We start from the raw sequence: 13314 nt of genomic DNA on the forward strand, positions 1-13314 counted from the left end.
CAAAAGGAGAAGTGTTTTATTATTCCAGAAGAGAAAAAATGTAACTGAATAATGGGCATTACTGAATACTAAGAATTCTGAGTACACTCATATTCAGCATACTGAACACTCTGGCATAACTGAAGAAGTCATTCCTTTTTTCCTTATTTTTTTATTTGAGCAGAGTTGACAATGTCACATTAGTTTCAGGTGTACAACACAGTGATTCGACAAGTTTATACGTTATGCTGTGTTCACCAGAATGAGTCATTTTTTTTTTTGAGAGAGAGAGACAGAGAGAGCAAGCAGGGAAGCAGCAGAGAGAGAGAGAGAGAGAGAGAGAGAGAGAGAGAGAGAGAGAGAGGGAGAGAATTCCACACAGGCTCTGCACTGTCAGTGCAGAGCCCAAGGCAGGGCTCAAACTCAAGAACCACAAGATCATGACCTGAGCTAAAGCTGGAAGCTTAACCGAGCTACCCAGGCACCCCCCAGAAGGAGTCATTCTTAAATAAATTTTCACAATGAAACGTGAGACATACTCTGAATTATCTGACTTCTGTGCTATTATCCTCTTTGAGGTGCTTTTTCTTGTCAAATTTCTTCATTTCTTTATAATAGCTACTTGGAGATCTGAGTGCTCATGNTGTGTCCTCCAAAAATATATGAAGTCCTACCCTTTGGGACCTCTGAACATACCTTTACTTACAAATAGGGCCGTTGCAGATATAATCAGTTAAGATGAGGTCATACTGGGGTAGGGTGGGCCCTGAATACAGTATTATTGAGGTCTTTATTTAAAAAAAAAAAGAAGAAGAAGAGGGGCGCCTGGCTGGCTCAGTCGGAAGAGCATGCAACTCTCGGTCTTGAAGTCATAAGTTTGAGCCCCACGCTGGGCAGAGTTTACTTAATGAAAAAAAAAAAAGAAAAGAAAAGAAAAGAAAAGGAGAGACCCAAAGACACAGACACACAAGGGCAAAAGAGCATGTGGCAATGGAGGCAGAGATGGAAGTGTTGGGGCTGCAAGCCAAGGAATGCCGAGGACTGTCAGCAAACCACGAGAAGATGGGAAGAAGCGAAGAAGGATTCTCCCCCTACACATTGTACAGGGAACACAGTCGTGCTGAAGCCTTGACTTTGCACTTCTGGCTGCCAAACTGTGAGATAATTAATTTGTTATTTTTAGCCACCCAGTCTGTGGTACTTGTTCCAGCAGCCCAAGGAAACTAACAGAGTGACCAGAACCATTCCTGCCTGACGTAACTCACACTTTTGTGAAATTCTCTGGGGCAAAACCAGACTCGAGCACCTGGACATGTAGCCATATGTGATTTGAAAGTAATAAACAATGAACAATGAAACACCAAAGTATCAGTCTTTGTCCAGGAGGAGGACATTAATAACCTACCATCTACATGACATGAACGTTCAATTGCTTTTCTAGAAGTGGTGAGCTATATACCTGTCATAGGTATAGCATAGGTAAAAAGCATAGGTAAATATGCTTTTCTTTCACGGGGACTAGCTGGTTGTACTGGAGCCGGCAACCTTTAGATGAAGACACACCTGAAACATCTGCATCTTCACTTCCATGGATGTCTTCCCAACCCAGCTAACATGGCCAGTGAACTTGATGTCCTGTTCTGGGCTTAAGCTCATCTTACACATATCTGCAAAACAGAAAGTTAATCTGAGTTCAAACCATACTCCAAATTTTCTGTATTACAAAGGGAAAATTTCATTTTAAACTCTGGCAAATTCCACCATATTTCCTTTCTTCTTTTTTCAGTCTTCAAAACTAAAAACAATGTTTTTGACATACAAAAAAGATCTGTATGTCTTTGTGAAAAATGTAGACAATGCAAAGAATACACAAAATAAAGCTGGAGGGGCGCCTAGATGGCTCACTGGGTTAAGCGTCTGACTTTGGCTCAGATCATGGTCTTGCGGTTGGTGGGTTTGGGCCCCACACTGGGCTCTCTGCTGACAGTAGACAGCCTGCTTTGGATCCTCTGTCTCCCTCTCTCTCTGCCCTTTCCCCACTTGCANTTTGAGACATTTTCATATGCACATAAAAATTCTCCCATAAAAGGAAAATATATCCTCTAATTTCAATAATCTCTTGTGATTACTAAGAATTCTAAGAATCCATAGAAAATAATATTGCTTACCAATCTTGTCCACCAGGGCTGTAACTATAGACAAAGGAGACATCTTAGCTGAATGAATCTTGGTGTGCATGTAGCAAATAAGAACTGTAAGAAAAAAGAAGAGATCCAAATAAAGGAAAAGTGAGATTATTGCTCAACATTTACAACTGAATCCCTGAAATCCATAAAAAGTCTTATCTTCTCTTGAAGATCCAGTGCACCATATCCCACTAGAGGCCTTATCCCAGGTCCAAAGACTTCTACACATTGAAGACATGTGGGTATCCTCTAATCTGACTGCCCACTCACTTTGGATTTGGTAAAGAAGCCAAAGCCCAAAGCCCAAGCCCACCAGGTGGCCCGTCACCCAGACACAGTGCCTCAATTAGAAAAAGAACTCAGCACATGAGTCCGACAGCATCAAACATCTTCAGAAAAGAGAAACAAATCACAGGGACTCAGCTATTTTCCCTCTGACTTTCCTAATCATGAAGCAACTGTTACACTTAAGAGTTATTCCTCCTTTCCTCATAACACCCTTGACTCCTGCACCACCTGTGGTTATCTGTATACTTGCCATGTTTTAATAAGCTAAGCGTGCTTCTGTGCACCTTACAAATGTCAACTCATTTAAAGTCGTCCTAGACTCCTGCGTTTAGTGGCCTCCCTGCTTCCCCCATGAGTCATTCAAATTTGTATCTTCAGGCCTCAGGACCTGGGTCTGCATCCAATAAATATCTGTTAAGTGACCATAAATCCTTCCGTCCACGCACCTGCTAACAGATGCACTGGGGGAATGAGAGGCTAAAGGCAAGAAAGTTAATTTAAAAGCCTATGTGGTACCCATAGAATAAATCATATGTGGCTGACCTATGGCAGTATCAATGGAAACGAAGAGAATATTTTAATAATCTCTTCAATATTTTAATAATCTCAGGTTTCTAGCTTGCCTGACTGAAGACAGTACACCATTCACTGAAAAAGAGAATACAGGAAGAGCAGAATGGACTATTTTCAACATGTTAAATATGAGAAGCCTATGGCGTATCCACATGGAGATGTCCAGTAGGCAAGAGGGCAAGCTGACCTGGAACTCAGAAGAGCAGGGCAGGAAATGAAGATTCCTAAGTATTCCACATACTGATGACAAGTGAAGCTCTGGGAGATTATTTACAGTGAGTGCACAGATAAGCAAAAAAGGGGAGAGGACAAAACCCTGGGGATAACTAACATTCAAAAGATCACTAGGAAAGAGGAAGCTACATAGGAGCCTGGGAAGAAACAGCCAGAGAGGCAGAAGGAAACATCACCAAAGCTCAAGGATGAGTTCAACATATTAGGAGCCACAAAGGGGTCAGATAAACCTTGAAAAACACCCATTAGATCATGAAATAAGGGGGCGAATGGAGAGCTCAACAAGAGCAGTTGAAGGGCACTGAGGAGCAGAAGCCAGAACATGTGAGAACGAGAAATAAACAGGAAGTCAACATGCAGAGGCAATAAGAGACTTTTTCCAACTCTTTCCATGAAGTTAGCTCTAAAGTAAGGGAGAAAGACAGTTTCACAGTGTTGTAAGGGAAGGGGATTTTACCTACTTTCCATTATAAGATGGAAGAGCCTTGAACATGTTTAGAAGTTGAGGGAAAGGTGAAGCTGAGAAATGGCTTGCGATATGAGAGAGAATGGATAGGAGATAAGGCAAGTTCCTTAAAGAACTTGAAGGAACAGAATCAAGTGAAGAGGTGAAAGGAATGGCCATCGACAGGAGGCAATGAGGAAAAAATAGGGAAAAAACAGCGGAGTTTGTGTATTTAGGAACACCTAAGTAAACCAAAGTCAAGAGTGTGTGTGTGTGTGTAGTTTTTTTTTAATGCCAATAATAATGTTTAACTGAGTTTATTTAATCTGAAGAAACATGCGGCTAGGTATAAGCCTAACAATGGACTTATTTCTAAATTGTAGAAGTCATTAGACCCTTTCTTTAAACCCTTTCCCAACAGTTCAGTCCAAAAGTAACTAGTAAGGGTAAGCAGGGTAGCCCAGGGTAGGGTGCTAATGCCCAAATGGGGCCAGAAGACACAAAGGGAGGAGGCAACAAGAGCGAAGGCCAGGTATGTTAGAGCTGGAGCACAATGCAGAGGGTGACGCAGCAGAACGGGACCCGGTACGAATCCCGGTGACGTGAGGGGGGCATCCGTGACAGGCTAGGGGTGGCAGAGATAGGAAAGGAGTTACAGACAGGGGAAACTTACCAAATAAGTAAATAAACAGATTTAGGATAATGGAGCTAGCTGGAAAAGGGAATTACAAATATGAAAAGGCGGAAATGAATGAAACTGTGGTGCTGAACCATAACTAGAACTGCCAGTGTGAACCCATGGTTTTCATAGATAAATAAACAGACAGACATAGATATAAAAGTATGTGCATGTGCATACATTCTCCAGCTGGTCTACTTGAAAGGGCATGGGAGCAGTGACATCCCAGCATCAGTGACCACTCCCAGTACCCATAGCCTGGTTTCTAATTATCACTCCCCATCAAAAAGAACCAGAGCTCCTTGGAGATTTGGCAGATTCCGGGATGGAGGCAGGAAAAAGTACAAATGACACTAGGAGGTCTTATTGTGCCAGAAAGTAAAGAAGTGCTCAAAGAATGATGGGGACACATCAGATAAACAGAGAAGTCAGCTGGAAGGGACTAGGACAGTCCCGGCACAATTTTAGTATCACAAGAGATGACAGCGACATATTACAATCCATTCAGTAAAATAGGAAACCCTGAGTCCATACTGATTTTAATTTTTTTTAATGTTTTATTTATTTCTGAGAGAGAGAGAGAGAGAGAGAGAGAGCGAGCATGAGCAGGAGAGGGGCAGAGAGAGAGGGAGACACAGAATCTGAAACAGGCTCCAGGCTCTGAGCTGTCAGCACAGAGCCCGACGCAGGGCTCGAACCCACAAGCCATGAGATCATGACCTGAGCCGAAGTCAGACGCTTAACCGATTAAGCCACCCAGGCACCCCTCCACACTGATTTTAAAATAATAAATTGAAAGTCTGAAGAGGGATGCAATGTTTATAAAATCTGAGATTAGCTGCCTAGAAGGCACTTATTAATTACAGACGGGCAAAGAGTAACTTTAGAGTGAAGAACTGTGACACACACTGCCTTCATCGGAGAATCAAAGTTAACATTCCAGTAATGGGACAAATGAGAATTATGCACCAGTTGATGAGATGCAATAAGAACACATCCTCCCTTCTGTGATGTTCCTGCCAAAGGTGCATGTCTCAAATCTCATCTTGGGGAAGCACAAAATAAACCCAAATCGAAAGAAATTCTACAAAAGAACTGGCCTATAACCTTCAAAAGTATCAAGGTCATGAAAGTCAGAGAAATACTGAGGAGCTATTCCTGACACAACAATTAAATGCAACATGTGATTCAGAACTGGATCCCTTCTGCTACAAAGGACCACTGGTGACGGCTGAGTGGGGTCCAAGGATCAAGCAGTCTAATGTATCAGGGCTAACTTCCCCATGTTGACGGTTGTATTATGGTTACGTAGGACAATGTCCGGGTTTGTAGGAAATACTGTTCTCTCACATGATTCAGAGAAAAACAATTCTTTGTACTGTACCAGCAACTTTTCCCAAAACTTAAGACTTTTTTGAAAAGTTGTTAGAAAGAAGGATTAATCAGATTATAACTGTTCAGCAGGAATCTACAATTTCAGGAAAAAAATTATGACAATGCAGAGGTAATAATTGCCCTTCTTTTACTATTCTTTTAGAACTTCCCACCTGGACAAGTTAAAGAATTAAAAAGGCCCTTTCCAGCCAAAGAATTCAATGTATAGCTACAACTATTTAGAAATACTAAAAGAATACCAGTACCTCCTAGGCTGTCAAGATCCTCAAGAATCCTGCCAAATCTGTGAAACAAAGAAACTGGTTAAATGAAAATCATGATGATCACCCCTTTAAAAATGAGTAACAGTTTGGGTGGATGAAAGGTTCTAAAACTGATTGTGGTAATGGCCGCACAACTCTAAAAATATACTAAAATCACACAATTGCACACTTTACCTAGGTGGATAGTATGGTGTGTGAATTCCATCTCAAAGTTCTGGTAATGAAAGGAATCAAAATAAAAACAAATAAATGACATAAATAAAAAGAGTGCCGTGTTACCTGATGGTGTTTTGAACAGTCAAGTATTTCTCTCGTAATTCAGGCTGACTACCCAAAGGCAAGAGAACCTCAATATAACTGTCTTTCATTCTCCTGGGTGGCAGTCCTTTCTGTGAGTCAGCCAAGAAACTCTGAAGTAATTTTCTTTCCTCCATTGCTTTCACATGGTCTCTGAGAAGAAAGGAAGCAAACTTCATGAAATACAGGGGCAGTGCGACCCCACATGCCAGTGACGTTCGGCTGGTCAGACCCTATCAAAGGAGGAAAAAGAAGGTCTGGACCTGCTCACCTTCTCTTCCTTCCCTCCCTCCCCACCTAGAACTCAGTGAAATTAAAAACTTTGTTAAAACGTCTTGGGCTTANAGTGTATTCAAAAAATAGAAACTTTCAAATCAAATTAAAAATAGTGATGGGCTCAAATACACATATGGGCTAAAGAACAAAGTGGCCACTGAACCACATATTCCCATTTCTCACCTTGACAATTCTCAAATTCTCTGTGCCCCCAGCTCTCTCGCTCGCTCGCTCTCTTTCTCTCTCTCTCTCTCTCTCTGTCTCTTTCTCTCTGCCTTCAATTTCAGGAAAGAGAGACAGAGGAAGAAAAATGGAGTATATCTAAAAGAAGTAAGAAAGGCAGAGCAAAAGATAAAGAGGAAAAGAACATGCAAAGGAGATGGAAAGGGAAGACAAAGAAATGATTAAAGCGGAAAAGAAGAGAGAGAGAAAGAGAAGGGGATAAGAAACTCAAATGCTGACAATATCATCAATTAAGATACCTTTCTAAGCTTCACTTAGGAAGTAGCACTGCCAGAAAGATTGAGCCTACCAAAAATGTAGGAGATAAAGAAACAAGTTAAATGGCACCAGGGAAATCCTGAGCATGGAACATTCTACACAACATGATCTCACAGCTTGAGGGTTTGAGGCCTGCAATGTGGTCTCTGTGTGGACAGCTCAGAGCCTAGAGCCTGCTTCAGATTTTATGTATCTTACTCTCTCTGCCCCTCCCCTGCTCACACTCCATCTCTCTCTCTCTCTCTCTCTCTCTCACAAATAAACATTAAAAAAAACTTTAAAGTCAAGCTCATAGACAAAAAACAAAAGGGAGAATAACTGTCTACTATTCCAGACTAGGAGCGACCAAAGAGTCATTACCCCTAACGCAATATACTATCCTTTATAGGATCTTGATATTTTTTAAAGCTATAAAAGACGTTTTTGCGAACAGTTGAGAAATTCTATATGGATAAGTAATACACTATTAGGGAATGACTGTAAATTTCATCAAGTAAGAGAATATCTTGTTTGTTGGAGATACACAATTGCTGATTTTGTTACACAAGAGAATATAGTTATTTGTTGGAGATGTATGCTGGAGTGTCATTATACCCTCAATTCGCTTATATGAATAAGTGAATTATAATTCAGCCAATATATGCATATTGGCAAATCTGGAAAATTTTAAGTAATCAAGAAAAGTAGGGACAGAGGTATTCATTTTTTCTGCTTTTCAATACATTGAAGTTTTTCATACAAATAGCTAAAAAACAAGTCATTAGATAATCTCTATACCAACAATAGATTATTGTATGTCTAGTGATTGCTTTTCTTTTTATTTCCTTTTAGTCTCAAAATTCTGTGCACCAAGAGAGATATTATACTATTTCTCAGGGAAATACTGAGCGATCAGGTTAATTGTGAACTGACAAGAAGCAATAAAGGAGTCACGTTGCATAAAAAAGAAAAACCAAGTAACTTGGTTTCTCAAACCCTGATACTTCATTCATTCATTCTCTCTCTGAATTTCAGTTTCATTGGACATAAAAAAGGGATAGGAAGATAAGCTGTAAGCATGCCACAAGTTCTGTAGAGAATCACTGAGGTAATATACCTGAATGCACTTTGAAAAATGTAGAGTACAGGTAAATCACTTTATTTTATGAAAAGAATGCATCAAATGATGAGTATGTTGGAACGCCAATCTTCCCCGCAAGTGGAAAAAAACCTCTCAACCCATCGCCGAACCCAGGGCCCCCTCCATCCCTACCATGAGACCATCAGCTGAGCCTAAATCCAGCCTAGCAGACCACTTTAGGGGTCAGGATGAAAGAGCACAAGCGTGCTTACCTCCAGTTTGTGGAGACTCCTACTATCTCCCGCAACTTATCACGAACTGAAACCAAAATAAAGAGGTCATTCCAGGAAACAAAGAAACAGTAGAATTGGATTATGGACATGAGTTCAAGAACTATGAAAAGCCATCCATGCAATTCAAAAGCTTTAAAGATCCATTAATTTCCATTTAATGCCACAACAGCTCAGGGAAAGGAGCAAGCCTGTGCTTCCTAAAAATTTGGAACAACTAGTCTCTCCTTAGTGCAAAAAGAATAGCCTGTGCCAATCACTGGGATTTACATACACAAACAAAACGGGGTAACTACAATTATTCATGGGGTGGGACAGTATCAGTGTCCCTTTGTGATGGAGATATTATGGCCAAAATCCTCACCTAGCTTCTTATAGGCAGTAGTAGAGCAGATTGATTAGTGCAGGGAGTAACACCTATCCTCAAGTCAGAGTCTCATTCTAATTGATCTTTCATATATTTATGCATCCTAATGGTTAAAGTTTCAGCCACAAAAATGAAGCAAAGATGTAAATCAAGGAAAAGCAAAGAACATAATTTAATGTTAATGTCCAAAAAGTGCAAGAATGAATTAATGCAAAGAAACTTAAGCACTTAAAGAAAAAGTCGATACTAATTACCACACACACCGTGATTCACGTGTATAGGTGAACATGCTATATGGATAAAAAGAAAATAAATTAGATAAGCAGTAGAAAATCAAGACTAAAAAATAAATGTATAGGATTTCACATGCTGACTTCATGTGTTTTTTTGCCTAGCATTTACATAGGACTTAAAAATATAAATTCCAGTTATGGGAAATGAACTGTAGCAATACTTGATCCTTCAAAGGCTAACTGATCAAAACCAAATAAGGTTAGATAACATGCACTTAAACGTTAGTGAAAAAATAGTTGATTTTTCTATCAAACAATTATTATACACCATAAATTTGGTACAAACTCTAACTACAACTAAGTCAGAGAGAACTGCAGAATATATGGGCATACCTCATTTTATTGTACTTCACTGTGCTTCAGGAATAGTATGTTGTGTACAACATGGAGGGTTGTGGCCACCCTGCGTCACTGCCATTTTTCCAACAGCATTTGTTCATTGCCTGTCTCTGTGCCACATGTTGGTAATTCTTGCAGTATTTCAAACTTTTTCATTTGTATTATATTTGTTATGGTGATCTGTGATCAGTGAGCTTTGGTGGTACTATTTTAACTGTTTTCGTATGGACACTGTGCTTTTAGACACAGTCCTGTTGCACACTTAATAGACTACAGTGTTGTGTAAGCCTAACTTTTAAATGCACAGGGAAACAAAAAAATTGATTTCACTCACTTTATTGTGATATTCACTTTATTGCAGGGGTCTGGAACCAAACCTGCAATATCTCTAAGGTATGCCTGTAACCACAAGTAAATGTGTCTTATTTCTGACTTTTTTCCCTCCAGAGTTCCTTGAATAAAAGAATGGACAGGAAGTATGCCAAACAGTACACAGACTACTGATGCTCTCTGACATAAAGTGATCATTACTAGTTTAGTCAGCATATGAAGAAAGGGGGTACTGAGGGTCAAGAAGTAGAAATTTTAATTAAATATATGAGGCACCTGGGTGGCTCAGTCGGTTGGGCATCCGACTTTGGCTCAGGTCATGATTTCATGGTTTGTGAATTGGAACCCCACATCAGGCTCGGTGCTGACAGCTCAGGGCCTGGAGCCTGCTTCAAATTCTGTGTCTCCCTCTCTCTCAGCCCCTCCCTGACACACGTTCTGTCTCCCTCTCCCTCTCAAAAATAAATAAATATAAAAAATTTGGGAGGTGCCTGGGTGGCTCAGTCGGTTAAGCATCCGACTTCAGCTCAGGTCATGATCTCACCGTTTGTGGGTTCAAGCCCCGCATCGGGCTCTGTGCTGACGGCTCGCTCAGAGTCTGGAGCCTGTTTCAGATTCTGTGCCTCCCTCTCCCGCTGACCCTCCTCCACTCACGCTGTCTGTCTGTCTCTCTCTCTCTCTCAGAAATAAATAAAACATTAAAAAAAATTTTTTTTAATTANAAAAAAATATTGAAATTTTTATGTATATATGTGTATGTATATGCATGTATATGTATATATATAATTTGTACCTTTGAAAGAAGCCACAATTTTGTTCATAATGAGTACTCCTAAACTGATAGAGACATCCATAGTTAGCATATCAGACTAGTAATTGAAATTAACTTCAACTGAGCACGGATTAATTGTCTCTCTAACAAAACTATAGATCAGGAGCATTTAGTTGCTACAGCTGAAGGGCCCATCTCTTACTTATGCAGCAGGTCTCTTTTTTCTATGCCTTCCCCTTCAGTACCGACACACAGAACGTGGAAGCCATTTAATTAAAAGAGCTCTGTCTCCCAGGCTCCTAGGAACCAAAGCTCAAATTCCGAATGTGGTCTCTACCCAAAGCTATTCTGACCATTTTATAAATGAGAAGTTTACGGGAAAAAAATCTACGTTTAGTACATCTCATTCGCCCTAAACTATCGATCTGTATGCCTCCCAAATAAGACAGGGCTTTTCACCATGTGCACCTAAAACATAAACACCCATGCTTGCCTTCATGCATGTGGAAGACATTCTGTTTCTCGGGATCCCGGGATCCTTGAGTGAGGCCTCTGCCAGGAGCACGCAGCCCCTTGCTGAAGGTACAAAGCCTACAAAACAAGATAAACAACACTAGAGTAGGTTTCATGGCATCTCGGCAAAACCAGCCCCTTCTCCCAGAACACTTGGCTATTCCATACCCTTAGTATACACTTTCTTGTAAGGATCTGTACTTGTTTCTCCAAGGTCTGTATACTGGCATATGAGGCTACCCCATAAATCATCTGACTAAACAGTTCATAGAGAAGAGACCAATTAGCTAACAATCTACAAAATAAATAAAAGATATCAACCAGGTTTAATGGATTTATTCTTGCTTTTTTATTAGCTTCAGAAGGCCCGAATCAATTTGGTAAATGGCTGGGTAAATTAATTATGAACATTTGTTCTTTATTAACACACCATATTTCAACAATAAATAAGCTAAATTCAATTACAAGTTAATAAACTTTAAAAACAGAATTAACCCTTCCCAAACCCAAAGAGAGTATTAATTGTGGGCAGAAATTTCCTAATCCCCAAACAAAATAAAAACTATTTACCCAATTATGACTAGCGTAATCTGTCAAAACAAGTTAAGTTGGTTTTGGTTCACTGTTTCTTAAGTGTTGACTCCTAACCACTATCATATCATGGATAACACACATATAATACCAGAAATTGACAAAGTAATCTGACTGCACAGCTGAAGAAGGCAAGGCACTGACAAGGTCAAGAACTCCAGATGCTGTTACTCATTCTAGTTCAAGTTATTAGTAAATTCTTACTATCTCAGGCCAGGACAAGTGAGGACGAACTCCGCTACCTCCCCCCAAAAAAAGTTTCTTCATCTGTAAAATGGGGTTATTATAGTACTTATCCTAAGGGGCTGTCGTAAGGATAAAGGAATTCACATTCACACACAAATGCATCTGCAGGCAAGCTGCTCTTTTCACAATCTCAGGCTACTTCCCTTTTACACACAAGGTGCTGAGGTGGAGGGAGAGGAAGAATGATTTAATCACTACCCAACACCTCAGAACCTCAGGGTTACTGGCTTATTCCCTGATAAGACCTAGGGTGTTTTACTGCAAAACCCCTAGGCCATCAGAAGAAACTGTCAAGAGGGGCGCCTGGGTGGCTTAGTCGGTTAAGCGTCCGACTTTCGCTTGGGTCATGATCTCGCGGTTCGTGGGTTCGAGCCCCGCGTCAGGCTCTGTGCTGACTGCCAGCTCGGAGCCTGGAGCCTATTTCAGAGTCTGTGACTCCCTCTCTCTCTGACCCTCCCCTGCTCATGCTGTCTCTCTCTCTCTCTCTCTGTCTCCTAGAAATAAATAAAAAAATATTTAAAAAAAAGAAAAGAAGAAACTGTCAAGAGGCTTAGGGACTCGGGCCCTGGGACTCCCTGATTGAACCTTTCCAATGAAAGAGACCAAGGAGCCCAATCTCTTCATGGCTTGTCTAAGAAGTCACAGAAGTCACCTAAGGTGTGGAAAAGAAGGCTCTTGGGTCTGTTCTGGGTCCCAAGCTTAGGGTGGGTATCTGGGAAGAGTTTTCAGGACAATAACAGGCAATGCCACTCACAGGCCCTCCTTTTCGGGGAAATGCCTCAATTTAGAAACTAAACGAATTCAGTGACTCTTTTGTGAGACTGCCCACTAGTCAAACAACCTAATCATCTTGAACAGTCTGTATTCATTTATGAACTCTTTCACGAAACAACTAACAGAGTACCTACTTAAGATTCAACAAGACTCAACAAGAAAGCAACGCAGGTTTATAGGAGTTACTAGTGCAAAGAAAGAGACTTCCAAATTGGGGGAGAGGAAATCAAGAAAGTTTTCCTGGAAAAAGGCACATGGCAAGATGATGGAACTTTGTAGACGGCCCTTCACACAAGCTCCTACGTAAGCTAAAGTCAACTGCGGCCCTTCCCATAATGACTTTCAATCTGTCTAAATAGTGTTAACAAAGCTTTTATTTTTTAAGCGCTATACACATTAGAGAGACAGACAACCTTTTTCAACTAATAGCAAAATCCACAGGGATAGTGAGAGAGAGATCCAGGACCCCCAAGACAAACGACGGAGATCACGTCATTCAGAACCAGTATGGGCCACGCTAGGAGAGATGGTGCACCTGTAGCATGATGATTCCAGAAGCTGTAACAGGGGTGAGGCCCCTGGGGGCCCAGCCAGGCAGAAAGAAGCTGGAGACAGCTGGAGTG

General features: G+C 40.7%; 1 protein-coding gene across 2 annotated transcripts in view; it reads right to left on the reverse strand.

The window, feature by feature from the left end:
* The window catches only part of ACOT9 (acyl-CoA thioesterase 9), a 23315-nt gene extending 12161 nt beyond the window's left edge, over positions 1-11154 (reverse strand). The window contains exons 1-7 of one of the 2 annotated variants that reach the window (XM_077773135.1): positions 11061-11154; positions 9097-9123; positions 8449-8494; positions 6322-6492; positions 6025-6062; positions 2148-2231; positions 1543-1646 (exon numbers count right to left, since the gene is read on the reverse strand). In XM_077773135.1, the coding sequence (XP_077629261.1) occupies positions 1543-1646; positions 2148-2231; positions 6025-6062; positions 6322-6492; positions 8449-8494; positions 9097-9123; positions 11061-11070 (480 nt within the window). In that variant the 5' untranslated portion in view covers positions 11071-11154. The remainder of the gene's footprint in view (positions 1-1542; positions 1647-2147; positions 2232-6024; positions 6063-6321; positions 6493-8448; positions 8495-9096; positions 9124-11060) is intronic. The other variant, XM_077773136.1, reaches the window with a different exon arrangement.
* Positions 11155-13314: the final 2160 nt, after the last annotated feature.

This window comes from Crocuta crocuta, unplaced genomic scaffold, assembly GCF_008692635.1.
Source record: "Crocuta crocuta isolate KB4526 unplaced genomic scaffold, BGI_CrCroc_1.0 scaffold660, whole genome shotgun sequence".
Classification (NCBI taxonomy): Eukaryota; Metazoa; Chordata; class Mammalia; order Carnivora; family Hyaenidae; genus Crocuta; species Crocuta crocuta.